At 39.1% G+C, this 19,814-nt stretch overlaps 2 protein-coding genes across 6 annotated transcripts in view; one reads left to right on the top strand and one right to left on the bottom strand.

The window, feature by feature from the left end:
• Positions 1 to 49: 49 nt before the first annotated feature.
• Positions 50 to 18,450, bottom strand: mars1 (methionyl-tRNA synthetase 1). Of its 3 annotated transcripts, XM_031740409.2 has the most exons (22): positions 18,045 to 18,450; positions 16,619 to 16,709; positions 15,647 to 15,725; positions 15,223 to 15,354; positions 13,563 to 13,638; positions 13,196 to 13,380; positions 12,763 to 12,872; positions 12,562 to 12,678; positions 12,157 to 12,360; positions 8,884 to 9,085; positions 7,289 to 7,363; positions 6,859 to 7,029; positions 6,302 to 6,397; positions 5,387 to 5,504; positions 4,977 to 5,190; positions 3,439 to 3,570; positions 3,027 to 3,131; positions 2,560 to 2,755; positions 1,896 to 1,967; positions 1,584 to 1,610; positions 1,168 to 1,299; positions 50 to 657 (listed from the first exon to the last, which is right to left on the bottom strand). In XM_031740409.2, exons 1-22 carry the CDS (start codon positions 18,145 to 18,147, stop codon positions 508 to 510), a joined length of 2,787 nt encoding a protein of 928 aa, XP_031596269.1. In that variant the 5' UTR covers positions 18,148 to 18,450; the 3' UTR covers positions 50 to 507. The 3 variants fall into 3 exon arrangements, with proteins under 3 accessions (XP_031596269.1, XP_031596270.1, XP_031596271.1); XM_031740410.2 differs by lacking the exon at positions 1,584 to 1,610 and having other exon boundaries at positions 18,045 to 18,439; XM_031740411.2 differs by lacking the exon at positions 16,619 to 16,709 and having other exon boundaries at positions 18,045 to 18,171.
• Positions 18,451 to 18,600: 150 nt separating this feature from the next.
• arhgap9 (Rho GTPase activating protein 9) overlaps positions 18,601 to 19,814 on the top strand; it is a 41,801-nt gene continuing 40,587 nt past the window's right edge. The window contains exon 1 of one of the 3 annotated variants that reach the window (XM_031740402.2): positions 18,601 to 18,861. The gene's annotated coding sequence lies outside the window, so the exon portion shown is untranslated. The remainder of the gene's footprint in view (positions 18,862 to 19,814) is intronic. The other 2 variants (XM_031740399.2, XM_031740400.2) reach the window with 2 other exon arrangements.

Below are 19,814 nucleotides of genomic sequence, written 5' to 3'. Positions count from 1 at the left end.
TGTGTGTGTGTGTGTGTGTGGTAAATGAGAAAGGTGGAGAGTACAGACATTTTTTTTTCCTGAAGCTAATCATTTTATTTTATGGATCTAAAAATGGTATTTGTAGCAAAACAAATTTCCAGAGGATTTATATATATATATATGTAAAAACATCTTTAGATGCACAACACACCTTCAAACACTAATATCGTATGCTGACTTTATCACAGGGAGAGTATAAAATCAGTTTCTTTTGGTGTAGGGATTTGAAAAAATCCCTCCATTCTGTAGCTGTATTCATTTGACTCTGTCTTTGTCTGTTTTCATTTCCCCGTCGGCCTATCCAGCATTTCATTAGTCCTCAGTGCCAATACCACATTGTCTTAGATCCTGTCACGGCTTTGCCTTAAGCTAATACCCTCATCTTGCTCTCTCTCTCTGTGTACATCTCGTTCCCATTCTCCACTATCATACCTCGACCCATACTTAGACTAATCTCCATCCTTTTTTCTTTCCCCTTTTTAAATTTCATTTCTTCTTGCCCTTTTGAGGTGCAGGCTCAGGGTTCTTCCCCTCAGCCAGGGCTAGCTGTTTCTTAAGGTCCAACAGTTTGGCCACCTCTGCTGTGATCACGGCCTTCTCTGCTTTCTGGGCTTTGAGTGCTCGGACCTTCTCCCCCTGTGATGAGTAAAATTAAACAGTTGTTGAGAATTTCAGAATGAAATCACAAAAGCAACGATTTGTAGTTTTGCAATTGTGCGTTTTCGTCTGCACAAAGACGCCGCCTAAACGAATTTCCAAATATTTAACGGCAACAATCATGACTGAAAGTATCTTGTAATATTTGAAAAAAAAAAAAAATTCTATTACAATTTTTTTTTTAAATCTACAAATTAGAAAATAATTTTCAAAAACGGAAATAGTCGATTTTATACTTAACGGATAAATTCAGCGCGTGCAACAACTGCTTTGTTGTACGTGCGTTACTTCCAGAATGTTAGACATTTTTTGTCCTTTTGCGGAAAATACAGTACGCTTTGTTATCCAGTTATCAAAAAATGAATTAAGAATAAAACAGTACATTCCATTTTTATTTCAAATTATTCAAAAATATTGATTACAATGCCGGGTAACATGGAAGAACCGCATTGGCTTTTCTTAGATCAGCAGCGCATTTAAGGATCTCACCTGCTCCGCCACAGCCTGGGTGAGCTGCTTGGCTTTCTCCGGGTCCACTTGGTTCACCGTCCCCACCTCAACAGCTGCAGCAGGAGCTGGCACAGCAGCAGACTGAGCGCTGGCAGCGTTACGAACTGGTGTCTGAAGGTGGAAACGGAGAGAAGATGTTTGAATCGAAGGCATTTTGAGGATTATTTCTACACAGTAATTACTTCATTTCAGACAACACCACTCATCACTCAAAATGCAAGTGGGATTGTATGAGTCAATGAATGGACAATGAATCACACGAGATGACGAGTAAAAATACAAAATTTGAGGATGTTAAATTAGCAGCTAGTGTTAGTGAAGGCATGCGGTATATGAGCGCTGACACTCCAGAACAACTGTGGACTGACTCTTCACAAACAAATACCACTCAATACCTTCTTCTTAGGTGGTTCATCTTCAGGCTAGAGGCAAGAGGGTTTAGAGAGGGATTATTTTTTATCTATATGACTGATGCTTAATACATAATTTAAACATTTGCGGTGTGTTTGCGCTATATCGTGTTTTAAAAAGCGGGCAGCTCAATTAAGTACAAATTCTTTTTCATGACAGTCTCACAGATACCAGTGAACAGATATAGTTTATCAATTCTTTCTTATTTCATTATTCATAAATATGGTGAACCTATATTACTACAAGACCCGAATGAGCTCATGCACAGACCATTAGGTACCATAAACATCAAATACCTGCTGTCCACCAAATTTCTTCTTCAAAGCTTCAATCTGATCCGCCTCCAGTTTCTGGAATAACGGACTGACCTGGGAAAAACGAGTTGGCAGAGGCAATAAAAAGGTAAAAATTGAAAATATATGCAGGAATTTTCAAAAGTTTGCAATCGTCGATCCAGCCTAAGGCCAGTATATCTGAAAATTTAACCTGGAGGCTCTGTGCTCATCTGTGAACAAAGAGGATTATGCAAGTAAGTAAGTACATAACTATGTATGAGAAATCTGCAGCGTTTCCGTGATGCCTACCACCACACGCTGAATAACGTTACACTTCAAACAAATGAGAATATTTGTGTACACATAAGCTCTAACATACGATTGATGTAGCGTCCAGATACTTATCCGTAAATCATTATAGCAGTAGTGTTGGACTCGAGCCTTGTTAGGCACAAACAAATCACCACAATTATACCTGAAGGGACAAGTGGCCTGAGAGAAACTTGCTGCTTGCTCGAAGGCTGAGGCCTCCAAACACAGCCTAGGCTATTATTCTTTATTATTCTATTGTTCTGTTCAGTTGACACACTGTTGCATCCTCATTGTATCACCCAGCATTAACAGATACATTCCTGTGTCTACACATGTACAACGTGTGTGTAATACGTGTCGGGGTTGTACTCACTGCGCCAATCCGGTGGCCGGCACTCAGGGAACATACAAAGGTGCCATTGCCTTCTAACATGGTGTTGATGCAAGATGGAGGGGCGTTGAGTTGATCCCTGATTGTTTGGCTGACCGCTGGCATATACGGGAAGAGCATCACCGACAGCAAGCATGCAATATTCACAGACACACCAGTCACCGTGCCTGCACGCTGCCTGCAAAGAGCGGATAAGTTAGTCGGAAACAACATGAATCTATAGGTCAAAATGGACAAATTAGATCTTAAATACCTTTTTTCTATGACAAATTCAATTTAAGACATTTAGTCTGAGATAAATCAAATTAATTTCTCCTTTAAACAGAGATGTTTGTTATTAAAAAACCCACAATTATCAAGCCATTTTCCAGTCTCTAATATAAAATAAAAATTTACAATGTCGAGTCACAACTAATAAAATCTAACACAAATCCAGGCCCAGGCCTCACCTTTCTGAATCTCCTCCCTTGATCTTCTTCCAGGGTTCATTGACCTGAATATACTGATTGCCGTGACGAGAGATATTCAGGATGTGTTTCAGCGCATCGCGGATTCTGTGAAATATTTCACATCGATCATTAAGAGCGCAACAATGACAGCAGGACGATTTTCATCAATACTCGAGTCCCACAGTCTACTCACATAAAGTTTCAGCTTGTGATATAATTGACAATTTAACTAGTAATTCAGAAAATTATTTGATAATTTATTTGTTAATTTTTGAGTTTTTAAATCATTGTGTAAAAGAAATTCAAGACAACAGCAGCTCTAGAAAGGTCATTTTAATTAAGCTGGCATGTTTCTGACTAAATGCTAACATCAGCCCACTGCTGTTGCTTGTCACTAGTATGTGATTCTTACTTGATTTTGTCCATGAGCTGGATGTACTGCTGCAGCTCCCAGCTCACCAGAGCCAGAAGCTTCTTATCTTCCTCCTGTAGCTCCATCACAGGCACACAGCCCTCAAAGAACTTGGTGACAAACATGCCGGCTCTGGAGAAGAAAGCGAGAGGAGGTTTTTTACAAAGCAGATAAACAACAGGGTCAGAGAAAAATGCTGGAATGAAGAGAGACAAAGCGAGAGAATCGGGGAGGGAGTGTGAGAGCAAAACGAGGGAAGGGCAGGTTGCTAGACTTGCTAATTGTTTATAAATTATAGATTTTGTTGCCATATGTAACTGCAGTGCTCTCCTTATTTTAACCAACACAACAGTGCACTGCGTGGAGTCGCTTCTCAGTTCCTTGTTTGCTTCTAAACTGTAGCTGTGTCTGGAACATGTCATTTTTGATATGAGTCTTATGTGCGCATCAGGAGGACGTTCGTGGTGAGAAAGTTTTTGTCATGGCTGATGCAACACACTGTTCTATATTTTACACGTCTCTTAGCCTCTGAGGAAGGTCTGCGAGACCAAAATGCTTTGACAAGAATGTCAAATTTACAATGAACTGAGATTCTGATGTGTGAACATAAACTTCGTGTGTCCTTTTGTTTGTTTTAGCCTTCTAATTAGTGAAACTGACATTCCCTGAGGTTTTTCATTCAGGGGGAATAAAGAACAATATCATTACTGGTAAAATGAGTGAGTCTACAGCAGTATTTTTGCTAGTAAATATGGGCATTTAGCCATATTTGTTTTGTTAATTGTCATCAAAATATTTTTTAATAAACAGCATTTAGATGGTACAAAGTCTTCTATAAATCTGTATGTGTGTCTAAGATGGACACACTGTCACTAATGATGTTGTGATTCAGGGATTGGATCCAGGCAAGGACAGAACTTCTTTTCTGAAGCAGAACACTTGCTCCTCCAACACCTTAGGCTGGTTGCAATCTACAAGATATTTTTGAACCAATTAGGGATCAGCATTGCTGCCCGAGACCAATTTTGAAGATCAAGGTACTTTGGGAAAAAAAAAGCTGCTGAGAAAAATCTTTGATGTGGGATTTAACCCTGATCTTTTAAAAATCATTTGAGGCGATGTAATTGGGGCTAAATTACGCCATCCCAAACAAATTTGGAAAACTAGGGTGAATCTCTTGTAATAGTTAAAGTACAACAATCTGAAAAGTTAGTTGTTAATTGGACTGGATGACAGTTTTATTGCATATTTACTTTCTGAGTGAAACTTCTGCAGAGACTGTGAGCAACTTGAGGATGTAGACTGCCCCATTTTTTATTTTGCTAGTGGCTGAGATGAACTAATAACATTATAGGAGACAGCTTAAAAAACCCCAGAAAAACAAGTATTTGTATGTAATACCCTAACACGAGACTAGTTCGAGTTTGTTAGGTTTACTGACCATTTTCAGATTCTGAAATTTGTCTAAAGTAAATTTTATTTGTAAAACATGAAAAAAGAACAGGAAGTCCCTTTAAAACATATTGCCTTTTACCAACCTGTTGATGAAATTGCCCAGGTTGTTGAGCAGTTCAGAGTTGTTCTTCAGAGCCATGTCTGCCCAAGAGAAAGCTGAATCCTGTCCCTCTGGACGCACATACAGGAGGTAGAATCTCCACACATCAGAAGGGATACCGGTGTCCTTCGCCATGTCTCCAAACACACCCACACCACGGCTCTTGGAGAACTTTGTGTCCTCATAATTCAGATATTCTGAGTGAAAGTTACAGCATAGGTTACTGTCAAAGCCCAAACCTTTGACCAAAATGCATAATTACCCATCCAGTAACACTGCACCCATGTTTCATTCATGTGATTTTATAACAACTTCAAGCATCTGCTGAGAAAGCCAAAATCACATAAATACTTAATCAGCCGGCGAAATCGGTCAGTTATAATAAGTGCTTACCTGTGGCAATGAGGTGGTTGACAAGAGTGTAGTTGTCCTGGGCTCCCAGTAGAGAGCAGGGGAACACCACACTGTGAAAAGGCACATTGTCTTTGGCCATGAAGTTGTACAGCTCCACCTGGCGGCAAAGAAAATACAGTGCACTGTGAGGGTGACATCATATTAGATCATCATGAGATCATCCAGTTCAAAGAGGACTTATCTGCTATCCCCAATCCCCCTCTCTGCCTCTCTCTCTCTCCTTCTGCAAATACAGAGCATCACACACTCATAAAAGGGGATCAATCCCGGGGTTTTAGATGGAGAGATGAGCCAGTGAGTGAAGAAGATAGTGATGCTTATGTGAGCAAATGCCTGACTTTGATTAGCTATCAGATTTTAGGTCCATTGAGCAGACATGTAAATGAAGAAGCTAACTGAAGAGTACTTACTTCCCGCTTGACGCTTGTCACGTGATATGTATTAAACTGTGTGTACTGTTAAAATAAACTCAAATGTACAGAGAAAATGTCAAATGGTTCCTCCTTTTTTTTTTTAAACTATAACACAAAGAGCGATCCTCAAATAAAAATCATCTAGAAAACTATATTAAGACTGAACATGTTGTGCATTACATCTCATAGGGCAAATCTTGATCAGCCGTATATATCCTTCACCACAATGTCTTGTGTACAAATTATAGCCGTGGGGGTAAAACTAAATGCTAATGTCTTTCTCTGTTGCACATCAGAGTTATATGGAGCTAGGAAATACACCACGTTCTAATGAAAAAGACCAGATGGGGGAGTAAAAAAAGCTATTAGATCCATTCACTGTGGAAAAGGGGACAAAAATCTGTGCCAAGCTTGTGCATCAGTACTCTCTACGGCTCATGAATTTTGACATTTGTTGGGGTTTGGGCTAGGGGGGTGGTACCTGATGGGGATTCTTCCACCACTTTTCCCATTCGCTGGTGTAGTTGGCAGTAATGGACAGATAACCAATGGGGGCATCAAACCACACGTAGAACACCTACAAAGACAGAAAGCAAGAACTAAATGATAAAAGGCAAAATTTTATGTTTTGTTACAGAAACTAATAATGATGACAAAAGGAAAAGTAGAAAAAAATTGAAAGAATGAATTCTAAGGATGCACAGAGACCTGATCAGAAATGGCATGCTTGGAGTGTTAGTGTGCAAGAAAAAAAAAAGTTCCAGAAGTGTGTGCTAAAAGTTATTAACATGTTTTGATAAGCCAAACCTAAAGAAATATGATATTATATATTGATATTATGTATTATATGTCAGTTACTGCAGCTTTTGCGATGAGGTTATGAAGCACAAAGTCATTTCAGTTGTTAAAAACATGACTTTAGATATGAAGTCAAAGAGAAAAAATTAAGTACATTTTTAAAGTCTGCAGAAATACCAAACTGAAAATCAAGAAAATGAGATCTGTGATGTAACCATTTCCTTTTAAATAAAAGCAGACCTTTTCTTTAAAGTCAGCGTGAGGTACTGGTGTTCCCCACTTCAGGTCTCTGGTGATGCAGCGAGGTTTGAGTCCATCTCTTAGCCAGGAGCGAGTGATCTGTTTGGCATTTGCTGTCCAATCTCCTGTGCTGGTTGACTTCTCCAGCCACTGCTCCAACTGACTTTCCAGCTGCATAGGAGAAAGAGGAGAATGAAAATGCTGAAAAAATACACCCAGTGTCTTAACTCTAAAGCACAGCTTTTGAAAGACTAAAGCTGTTTATATAATAACATTACCGCAGGGATAACTGCCTTCCACAAGCTGTCTTTCAATGATACCTTAAACTTACTAAACTGGATTACTTTGCCTCCATCCCTGTGACCAAAGAAGCACTGTATGAACTGAGAATGGACGGCTCAGGGCATTCAATGAAGTGTGAAAAACATACCTTTGGCAGGTCCAGGAAAAGATGCTTAGAGGAGCGGATGACTGGAGTCTGCCTACAGACCTTACATTGAGGTTCCTGGAAGAGATCATGGCCAACACCGATAATCATTGATTACAGCAACATTTGACAAGAATTTTTACTCTGAATTTACCAATTGAATGTATATTTACTTATTCATGAAAACAAATATAATTTTAAGAGTGTGAACACAGCAGTACATTAACATCTTCTAGATTCACAGTTCTCTACTACACGGGAGAATAAATAAATTTAAATATTGTAACAGAGGCATAATATGCATTCTCCAGCAGCAATCTAAAAAGCCCAGAAACACAAGTGATGCATATTGGCATATTTTAGAACTAGTATTACCGTAGACCCCATTCCTGAAGTACTAAGAGAGTTTTCCATTAATATTTATATTTTCTGAAAAAAGGAACAAAACCAATAACCATACCTGCAGGACTCGCCATTTTTAATATTTTATGCGCTTTTTAAAACTACATAAAAGCTTTAAACCTAAACTAAAAACCTTTTTCATTCATACCAGCAATGAGTAAAAACAAAAGAAAACCAGAAACAGTGTACATCGTTATATCATATTTTTAGTTATTCCCAACACCATATCGCACAAAACCTCAGCGATAAACTTATTCAAATAAATGCAAACTCTGACTATAAAATGACAAAAATTACTGTATCAATCTGTTAAAAGTTTTTGCAAAAACATATATCTATAAATATAAATGTGAGGCTTCTTAGGTGCTGTAAGAACTATGACATTTATAATGCCCATATACCAGTATCATTTCCAAATGTTGCCAATATGAACAAAGCCAGTAGAATTTTTAAATAGTTTTAAAGATAAAAGACATTTTATGAAAGTTTGACTTTCTTTGACCTTAAAGAAAAGATCAGAGGTCCAAAGTATTGTGATATTTAGATATTTAGACTCATACAGTCAATCTGCAGCAAAGCTGAAATTCGCAAATACTTGAGACCCCTCCCAAAAAAATATAACTGCCTATTTTAATAGTTCAAACACCAGATAGAACTTAAACTATCACTTTGAAAAAAATAATAAAAAAATAATTTAGTCATAAAAATAAAGTGAAAATAATTAGTGAATGTTTTAGATATGGTCTTCGAAAAAGTTTTTTTTTTTAAATCTGCGAGTGGACACATTTTCCACCAATAATTTGAAGTTACATTCCACAGAAAAATCTTGTAAGATCAAAGTTTCTAAGTTACACTTTATTTGTTGTCAATTTTTGAAAAATAAATAATTGAAAACCTAGAAAAAACTTAGTGGACGTAAAGTAAATTTTAATGGATTGCTAACATGACCCCACTCTACACCCCTACAAAGCCTTCTTAGACCACACTCAAAAATGTTCAAGCTTTCGTGTTCACAGACAGAATCCCACACACACAAACACTACCAGAAACAAAAAACATAGTCATTACAATTACTGCCTACATGTGAGTTTTCAAGCATTTTCTCCCACCACAATTCTCTCTATAGTCATCAATAGTTATGATGACTATAGAGACTACAATGATATGAGATGTACAGGCTGCTCTTCCACACTCACCCTGAGGTCCACAGCATTGATGAGTCGCCCACACTTGTCACACTGGTCACCACGAGCTTCAGGGTAACTGCAGTGTGGACAGATACCTTCTACAAAGCGGTCAGCCAGGAATCGCTGACAGTTTTCACAGCGTAGCTGCTCCACAGTGTCTTCTATTAGGAAATCACGCTCATGAAGTCGCCAGAAAATATCTTGAGCTATCCTGAAAGATTAACAGAGGAACACGGTGGTTAAAAGATACTTTTGGATTATAGACAATGACCTGTGTTAGATACAGTGATACAGTCTTATCTTGGGATCATTTATTAAAGCCTGATCACAGTTTGGGGAGTTTCTCTTGCCATCATGGATCAATGCTGCTCTTTTATGTTGGTTAAAAATGGACGTAAACTTTCTCAGCAAGAATGCCCCCCCCCAAAAAAAACATAAGAGAAAAAGAGAAAATCAAGAGAAGATGGTTGGTTGGTGCTATTGAGTGATAAGAAAAAGATGAAACAAAAAAGAATTAAAATGAAAAAAATCAAACAAACAAACAAAAGAACGACGATTCAGCTGTGGGCTAGTAAATGTAAAATCTAAGGCCTAACCTCCTTTTAATGGATCAAGTCAAAAGCCTTTAATCTGTGGGCTGTTTATTTCTCAAAGCACACTGCACTGGTGCATGGTGTTTGATGTCTTTTATTTTGTACTTTATCAAAGCTAAGGTCCCAAAACAAGAGTTTTTATCTTTGTAGTCCTTGTCAGTGTGCAATAACTAGAATTTAGGACTAATCTTTCATGAAGAAAAGGCCATGCGTCAGAGGTGTGACTCAGAGACCCCACGATACGATGTTACCACAACGTGATATTACTGCAAATGTGGGCATTTTGCGATATGCTGAGTACTGGAATAACAGTTACTATGATTTTTATCCATTTTTAAGTGCAATTTATGTCCTCATAGTTAAACTTTGTCAATATCTGTTTTATCTAATAGATACAAAGTTAAAGTCATCTTTCTTTGGTAATGTTTTTGCTACAAAACGTTTTAAGCCTTGTCACTAAAACCTCTTATGGCAATCTTATGTTGCCATAAGAGTCAGTCTGCTACCAGTCTCCAGTTGAATCTAATCGAGCTGTCAGTTACATACAACCGGTTTCTGATTACTCAGCAATTAACTTAGAAAAACTGTCAAAAAGAAAAAAAGAAAAAAGAAAAAAGAAATCACCACCCATGAGAGCCACCCAGCCTTTCACAAATGTTTCTATCAGCATTCTGCATGACTAGCTGCTGAGTTTTATACACCTGTAGCCATGGAAGTGTTTGGAAACACTCGAATTCAATGATTTGGATGGGTGAGTGAATGCTTTTGGCAAAATAAGATATAACTCAGCATTTCTGTAATTATTTAAATACATAGGAAAAGAAATAAGTCGTGTTGTTAGTAGAGATGGACCAATCCGATATTACGTATCGGTATCGGTCCGATACTGACGTAAATTACTGGATCGGATATCGGAGGGAAATAAAAAATGTAATCCGATCCATTAAATATCAAAAAAGCACCTCAAAAAACTTGCGACATGGCGTAACTCTGCTCATAACCGTAGCACGTCGGAGCAGTATGCCTCACATGATAGAGCGGCTGTGTGTATTTGTAGCCTCTAACAATTCGGCATTTCATCTCAGAGGAAGTTATCCCAGAGAGAAGTAAAGCAAGTGTGTAAGTTAATCTCTGACTGTTTGTAAAGCATTCCAGCGTTAAGCTTAACAACCGATATATGGAGCGACTGCCTCTTCTCTCTCTCCCCCTCTGCTGTTGCTGCTTCAATCATGAAACTGATCAATGATCAGCTGATCGGCTTTTCTGTCACGAGTCCGTCTCTTGTTTGTTTATCGCCCACTTCGTGCCAGAAAGAGGAAACTAGCGGCTGAACAACAGCAGCATGTTTAACCTTGATAAGCTGTTGTTAGAATTTATTTAATATTACTTTCTACACCAGGATCCTTTTCTACGTAGCTGACGTAACTGTGCAGGGGCGGATCTAGCAAAGTTTAGCCAGGGGGGCCGATAGGGCATTAACAGGGAAAAGGGGGGCACGAAGACATACTTTTCTTTCTTATTCTCATTTAAAATGTCTAGCTTTTAATAAATAATTATCCGAATCTTACACCCAAAGTTTTAATCTGATGTAAAATGTATAGAAGTCCATTACTGTATATAGTAACTATTAAGTCTAATATACCCTAGTAAGCTATATTACTTTTTCCTTTGGGAAGGTACCATCTGTGCAGTCTGCAATTCTGTTGAAGAAAGATGTTGAATCTATTTAATTATTCTTGAAAAATAATTGATTTCTGTGCTTTTTTTTTTTTTTTTTTCACACTGCATCAAATTAAAGTTGATTACGTCAATTAAGCATCACAAGGTGGAGGGTTGGGGGTGGTTCCCTATTTTTTTTTTTTTTTTTTTTTGGGAGTTTTAGAGGATGGAGCAGGTTTAAGTTTATTAGATTGATCAGTATTGCTGAACTATGAAATATTTTGGGTGCAGTGTATTTTTTGCATACAGGTATAACAGAATAGCTTTAGTGTTTTGTTTTTAACTTGAGTATGAACTTATACAAAAAGCAGCAAGATATTAACAAAACAGTTTTATTGATTAAAAAACACACTATATCGGATTCATATCGGTATCAGCAGATATCCAAATTTATGATATCGGTATCGGACATAAAAAAGTGGTATCGTGCCATCTCTAGTTGTTAGTGCTTTTAGGAGGCTAGACAGAGGGACAGGGGGCGAATGGAGAAAATGGTCTGGGGTGGACTTGAATTTAGTCCCTCTGCAGAACCTTTGATTCATGAGTCGCCAGGTCAACGTATATTTCCACCCTTTACAGACATTTCTAATTACAGAATTCAGTAAAGCCTTGGAAAGTAGGCAGTAGTAACCTACATTCAAAAGCCATGCTCTATAATCTCTGAGATTAAGAGAAGTACAGTTTATGGTTCATTTATGGCTTGACTTCCACTACTGGTATGTAGGGCAAGATTATACTAATCCGATGTTATATAATTTTATAGTATACAGAAACACTAACGTTTCCATTCATCAGACCCACATCCAACCTGTCAGGACTCTGGTCAAAAAAACCATGATCTTATAGTCTGCTGGCTTCTCTGTTTAAAGATACCCATGTTTTTTGAAAGAACAACCTTGTCTTCAATTACCAATTTAAGAATAGACTCATTTGTTCTCACCCATGTCCTTGGACAGGCCCTCTCACTTACTCTGTCTGCTTCTCGGTGGTGGTTCTGCCAAAATAGTCAAAGTCAATCTGGAACCATTTGTAGATGCTGGAGTGAACAGCGTGGTACTTGTCACAGATCTGTTGGGGTGTCAGGCCCTCCTCTCTGGCCTTGTTCTCTGTAGCAGTGCCATACTCATCTGTGCCACACACAAACAACATATTCCAGCCTCGTAGGCGGCCATACCTAGGAGAAGCAGATGGAGTAAGGTGTAGAAGAGTTATGACTCAAAGGTGATGAGTGAAAAAACATAGAACAAGCATACATAGGCCTTTCCATTACACATGTACAAGGATGTCTGTGTATTCAGGTACTGTTTGTAAAGTTTGCATTTGCTGAAAGGAACAATGATTGTTTTGTCAACAGATTCCAAAATGTAATTCCTACCTGGAGAAGACATCAGCACTGAGGACACAGCCAATAATGTTACCCAGGTGGGGGACATTGTTGACATAGGGCAAGGCACTGGTCACCAGGACATTTCGCTTGTCCTCCTGAGGCAAACTAGCGGAAAAAAAAAAGAACTGAATTTTAGCTGGCCTTAACAGTATACGTGTGTGTGAAATGATGGTGCCTTTAATAACTTACATGGGGTGTTGCTTTTTTGTAGCTGGAGGGCAAGTGTTCAAACCCTTACTCCAAGTGAGAGCTGCTGCTTCCATCTCCTCCTCTGAAACAACACGCTCGCCTCCTTCTTCCTAATCAAACCGGGAAATAAAGACAATCATTATCCGCTACATATTCTCCGCTATTATAGCATGATCTGCTATCCACACATTCAGTGGCTTCCTCTAAATGTGTGTTCTAACATTTGCTCTTAAATCTAACTGACACTTTTAAAATACTGTGCTTTTAAAGAGTATAAACGATGTTTGTGGTAGTGCATGCGTCTATAGGTTAATGAAAACCAACAATGTTTTCCTAGAAACCTAATGTGTTGTTTGGAAGTAAGGCACTGAATCTATGCCCCTCAGTAAGAACACATTCAGTCTAATAGTTGATGATATACTGTAGCAGGTACCTCAGCAGAGTTGCTATTGCATGGCTGTGTCTCTCTGCACTGGCTGCTCTGAGGAGCAGGCTGCCTCTGCATATAGCTTTTCATGCCCTGCAGTCCTTTTCCCTGTAGCACTTTCTGAGCAGCAGACTGACAAGCGTTCATAGCAGCCACACGGTCAAACCAAGCCTTCAAAGACTTGTGTTCACCTGAAAAGAGATCAGGAGATGGAAGGTGAAATTTTGTAAAATACATGAAAAAGAGAAATCAGAAATTAAACATTCAAAGATGAAATTGAATGAAAAAGTAAGTTAAATAAAGCAAAGCAAAAGGGAAATAGCCAGCAATACATGTCAAATAATAATGGATTTTAAAATGCATTCATATTTACCCAGTGTTAGTGAAGAATCAGATAAAACAGGAAAGAATCCGGCCCACAAAACAAGATCAGCAGCTGAAACAGAATCCTGAAACACAGCACAGTTAATTCAACATTAGTTTAAAGCAGTTGCTAAATAAATACTGTTTCTGAATTAACAATGTTTTGAAATCCCCAAGCAAAAGAGAAGAGGGATTCATCTTTGCACCTGCAACTTTCTATATAGAGAATAATCATGAATACTTACAGCTTTTATGTGCTTGCATCTCACTAAAAAAGTACTACACCTACAGCTAAGACTTCCTTGCTGTGTGCACTTACAGCACTTTTTCTTTAGTTTTATAGAAAAATGTTGCCAGAGGAGCCAGATCGCGCCCAATGGAGTTGCTCAGTCAAGCTCAGATAAACTTTAAAAGAGATATTTTGAACTTTTGACTTACTGACTTCTATCAAGTATATATTTTATAGATTGAAAAAGCCTGAAAATGTGTTTTCTTTATTTTCTAAATGTAGTCACACAATAGACTTTTCAGGCATAGCATTATGACCTCCTGCCTAATATTGTGTTGGTCTCTCTTTTGCTACCAAAGCAGCCCTGACCAATTGAGGCACAGACTCTTAGAGCCCTGAAGGTGTGCTGTGGTATCTGGTACCAAGATGTTAGCAACAAAACCTTTAGGTCCTGTAAGTTGCGAGGTAGGACATCCCTGGGTTGGACTTGTTTGCGCAGCACTTTCCACAGATGCTTGATTGGATTGAGATCTGGGGAATCTGGAGGCCAAGTCAACACCTCAATCTCGTTGCTGTGTGAACCACTGTTTCCCTGTAGCAGGGCTCATTACTCTGCTGAAAGAGGCCACAGCCATCAGGGAATACCGTTTCCATGAAATGGTGTACATGGTCTGCAACAATGCTTAGATAGGTGGCACATATCACATGGAGGGCAGGACCCAAGGTTCCCCAGTAGAACATTGCCAAAGCACCACACAGGCAATTCCTCCACCGGCTTGCCTTGGTCCCATAGTGCATCCTGATGCCAGGTGTTCCCCAGCTAAGGGACGCACCCAGCCATCCATGTGATGTAAAAGAATTTATCAGACCAGGCTTTCTTCTATCGCTCTGTGGTCCAGTTCTGATTCTCACATGGCCATTGTTGGTGCTTTTGGTGGTGGATAGGTCAGCATAGGCATCCTGACTGGTCTGCCTCTATGCAGTCCCATATGCAGCAAACTGTGTTGCACGGTGTATTCTGAGACCTTTCAATGAGAACCAGCATTAACTTTTCAGCAATCTGCACTACAGCAGCTTGTTTGTTGGATTGGACCACATGGGCCCGGCTTCACTTCCCACACATATCGTGAGCTTGGGCAGCCCATGACCCTGTTGCTGGTTCACCACTGTTCCTTCCTTGCACCACTTTTGATAGCTACTGACCACTGCAGACAGGAAACCCCACAAGAGCATTTTTCCTGCTTTGAAGACATCAACTTTGAGAACAAAATGCTAACTTGCTTCCTAATATATCCCACCTACTAACAGCTGCCACAATGAAAAGATAATCAGTGTTGTTCACTTTCCCTGTCAGTGGTCATAATGCTATGCCTGACTGGGGTATATAACAGGTAAACATGCACTGACATAGGAAGATACACAGGAGACCATGATACTGTACCCCAGTTAAATAAGGTGTGTTCCTTTTGCTCAAGCTTTGTTCCAAAACGTTTATGGGACCCTGGAGAACCTTGGACACCTCTGAACTCTTCCCCTGCAGCACTGCCATGTGAAGAGCCTGCTGCAATGCAGGCTGCGCAAAAAGGACAAAACAGGATTAATTACAATTTACCAACCAAGTGCGACTGAGGTTAAAGAATTACTTAGACAGACTGCTTAACACTTGTTTCTGTACATTGTTCTTTTGATAGCGTGAGTTTTAATAATTTAACAGCATGGATTTACATCCGCTTTCCCATGAGGTTTACAGAAGTACAGTAAGAGGATTCTGTACAAGAGAACGTACAAAAGCATGAACTGAAAATTGTTTTAACACAGCAGATTAACACCAAACTAAAAGGTCTGCTTATTTATGTAGAGTATACCTGAAGAACTGTGGCCTCCCATTCCAGCCACTGATCGCAAAGCTCACTGCATTCTTGTCCATTTACTTCAAACAGGTATCTAAGGGATTTAAAACACACAGTAAGAGATAAATTTTATACTTGCTGCTAAAACGGGTAAAGCATAACAGCATAGTTTTGGTTCTATTGACCAAAGCTGACAGCAAGAAAACTTGGGAAATAAAGCCCAAACATACAGATGGGTTGATATTATATTGGACAAAAACACGGTTTTGTGGTTTAGACTCAGTACATAAACAGAAAGGCAACTAAAGTGCATGATGATAGTATTATTTCTAGAAAAACAACGTCACAAGACCACTCTTTGTGGGGGGTAGTTGTATCATTGTCAAGTCTACAATTAAGAGGCACACTCATAAATGGAAAGATGGTTTACAACACGGTGCAATACACTGGTTACACTCAAGAACATAAAGGCCAAAATTAGACTGAAAAACATCTAAAACAGCTTGGCCAGCTTGCATCAGAATGATTAAAAGAGAAAAGTACAGAGAAGCAAAGGAACAACTCGTGATCTGAAGCATACCCCATCATTGGTCAGACATGGTGGAGGTAACGTTATGGCATTGGTATGTGTGACTCCCAGCAGATCTGGAGAACTAATTTTTATTAATGGTGTGATTGCTGATAGAAATAGTAAAATGAATTCTTAAGTCTAAAAAGTTGCAGCAAATCATAAACAGTTAATCCAAACATTTTGTCAAGCCTGTTGAGGTGAAGCTGATAGTCTGCACTTCATGGCAAGACTTTCATGGCAAGGTCAAGCTGGGTTGCCATCTTTATTTTATTTATTTATTTAAGTTAAAATCCACTGTGGTGGTGTACAGAAGCAAAACTACAAACTTTGCATCTTTTTCAAGCAAATTATTGACCTAACTGTACACTACCACTCATAAAGAGCCAAGCAAAAAAGCCTATGTGCAGTTTACTGACCGGCAGATGGCATTGGAACTGAAAAGGTATTGTCCACTGGGCAGGGCCAAAGCTGGCAATGTTGGACGGCTGAGGAAAGGCACCACCCTTTCTGGGAAAATGGAAAAAGAGACAAAACCTTTTAACAAATATTATACTCCTGGACTAGTTGGATTAATATTGTTTATTAAATCTAGGGCGGAAAATGCAGTCACACGTTTTAGTCAGAGCACAGATTTTTAATAGTGGATCACGAATGGTGGTTCTTTATACGGCATTATTACAGCAGACATTTATCTTTTAATGCATTCACCTGAAGTAATGAGCAACATTTTGGATTTAGTATAAAAATACTTTTTAAACTGTGTTTTTTTTTTCACCATCTCTAAGACAGTTTATATGTGAGTGGTCACATGCCAGATGGCTCTTGTTATTCATCTCTGTGAGACGAGATTAGCACACATCTGGGGTTAGGATGAAGCTGAAGTTTATTACTATTTTATTAGAAACTATTTCACAGAATATTAAATTAAAACTTACTGCTAAACTTAATCTAAGCAAGTTTTGCAAAGGGCCAATATCGTCAAGTATAAGTCAGAACTATGAGTCCCAAATACTTTACTAAAACCTCTCTCAACTGTGGAAGGAAGCCGGGGTACCAGGAAAGAACATGTACACTCCACAGCTGCTTTTTCTGTCTGATTTCGGCGTGCTAAAGGTTTTTTGGCTTCGGCTGGCTTCTTGGATTCCTAACAGTGACTTTGTTGGGTGTAGCCAAAACCAACCAAACAGGAATAACAGTGCTGGACATGTATGCCACATCACATTTTGGCACACTTAAGTCTGCCTAGTGTCAGCTTTGGTGAAATATGTCCGTCTCACAGCAACAATAAAGCAATGAATAAAGAAAAACCTGTTTCTCAAAACGTGTTCTACCTGTTGGCTTTTCTAATTCTGAGACTGTGAAATATCCTACAAAACATAATCATACCTAGAATAACCTTACACTGTTTATATATAAATATGTACTTTATTAATAAAAACAACACAGTCTTCTAACTTTATAATGGTAAGCTAATTCAAACAGGCTGTAGCTGTAGCTGCACAGTGGCTAAAAAACAAACAAACACCACGACATGAAGCTGGACAAGCAAACAAGCCTAAAACATGACAAACGAACTGCGATGTCCAGTAAAGGTAATTCTAGCCGCTTCTCAGACGCAGATATTGTTCTCTCCATTCATTGTGACTGACACTGACAGACAGATGCCACCAGAAGAAGGCTGGCTAACCAGCTAGTTCGCTAGTACACAATCACAACCGTTAAAGGACAAATTTAGCTCAAACCTGCATAAAACTTGCATAACGGCTAGCATGTTTTACCAAAATACTGTCGTTATTAGTTGTAATTACACAGAGGAATGCTAACCTCACGAGGTTTTCTTACCATCGTGGTTGACAAACTGGACGCCGCACTGCACTCCCGTCGCTTCTAACGCTGCTAGCGCCTTCAGACAGTGCGGGTTGCCTTCACTTACGAACAGCTTCATTTGTCCGTTGGTAGCCACACAAACTAAATACTGGTTGTTATTTTTTTATCACTTTTAAACAAGACAAGCCGCTGCTCAGTTGTAACTTCGCCGGTGAGTGCTGACCACGCTGATGCAAACACTGTCGGCGCCGTTAAAAATGACGGAGATGTAGTTTTAGGAAGTTTAATGCGCCGCTCAGAGAAGCAGTAGTTCGCTGTTTAGATGACTACACCTCCCATAAACCCCTTCAAAAACAGTCATTATAGCAGTAACGTGGTGTGCTTGCGCTTTGTTAGTAGATCAGCATCTCCGGCCGGAGTACGCTGTTCGTGTTGTGCGCTCTCTGACGGGACACGCCACAGAGTATAACGAGTGCATTCCATCGCCACCTTTCAGGAGAGCTGATTGGCTACGCGTACAGTCATATTGGGCCACTGTAACCAATCTTAAAACGCCAAACGCGTACAGCGCAGACTATTTTTTTTATCCGCTTAAAGAGCGAGGAGGCTCCATCATCATGGGCTGCAGGGGTAACTTGCATGTCCATGCATGACTGTTAATTAGGAAAAGTGCACCTCGGAGTTCTTTCTTCTGCTCCCGTTAGACGAATTATGTGAAGTTATCTTTACTCTTCCCACGAAAGAGGCAAAGCAAACTTACCGAGGCGCAAGTGCTAATATATCCACAGCGCGCTCTGGAAACATAACTCAGCAGTCATCACGTCGCTGCAAGGTGAGTTTTGCCCCTCACACGAAAAGAAGATGGATTACTATTGAATTGTTTGCACAGAGAACTAATTTTATTGATAAATATTTATACATTTTTGCAAAAACTATTTGTGATCCAGTTTGAATTCACTATTATTTGTGGAAGCACTGAACCACAAGATGATAGGATTTAATTTGTAGGAGTTGTTGTTGCCACATTTGGCTACAGATAGAAACTTTCATTCCCACTCAAACATACAAAAGACAGATGATTTTTGTGTAATGTGTTTTATTTATTTATTTACTTAATGATTTCTTTTCTGCACCTTTACGTTGATTATGCTTCATTTTGATGTATTTTGGATGCAAGCATTAATTTTGTGGGTACAATATGAGAATTATTCCACTTAAAGTTTGGGGGATAAGTTTTACTCTTTGTTGTCAGAAGAATATGTAGGCAGGCCCTGTCAATTCTGCCTCTATAAATAGGCCACATATGCCAAGTTTACATGCCTACGTTTTCCAAAACAAACATTTCAGAACATGAGACTTTCAAACCACATGCTGTATATACAGTTATTACAACTGCTGAACTGAAACAAACCCACAAACGGCTAACTTATAGGCCCAAGACAAAGGCAGATTTTAACCTCCATTTCCTGCTGAAGAGCACTTTCCACTCTTCAAAGTTTCCTTTCCCCCTCCCCTTATACACACAGTATTGACTTCTCACTCTCCATTTTTCATTCTGTTTTCTTGACTAATTTCATTGCTACGATTGTGCAGACACCACGACTCTCTGTTGGCCATCTCATCATCTTTTTAAAGGTCGCGCTGATAAAAAATCCTCATATCATCACTTTACATATGACACTTTTCATACAGAAATATTTGCATCCTGCTTCTGACATTACATGCGTGCATACAAGTGCATGGATGGGTTAACCACAGGGTGTGATGGAAACACTTTGACTGATG

Source organism: Oreochromis aureus, linkage group 5 (assembly GCF_013358895.1).
Source record: "Oreochromis aureus strain Israel breed Guangdong linkage group 5, ZZ_aureus, whole genome shotgun sequence".
Taxonomy (NCBI): Eukaryota; Metazoa; Chordata; class Actinopteri; order Cichliformes; family Cichlidae; genus Oreochromis; species Oreochromis aureus.
This window is presented reverse-complemented; position numbering and strand designations above follow the sequence as displayed.

Bases quoted from the DNA above. Each gene is read 5' to 3' on its own strand.
- mars1 (XM_031740409.2), bottom strand. From the start codon at position 18,147: ATGAAGCTGTTCGTAAGTGAAGGCAACCCGCACTGTCTGAAGGCGCTA. The intron at 3,571-4,976 runs GTTGGTAAAAGG...TTTCTTCTCCAG, and splicing joins CTGGGCAATTTCATCAACAG to AGCCGGCATGTTTGTCACCA. The intron at 2,756-3,026 runs GTGAGGCCTGGG...CGCTCTTTGCAG, and splicing joins AAGGGAGGAGATTCAGAAAG to GCAGCGTGCAGGCACGGTGA.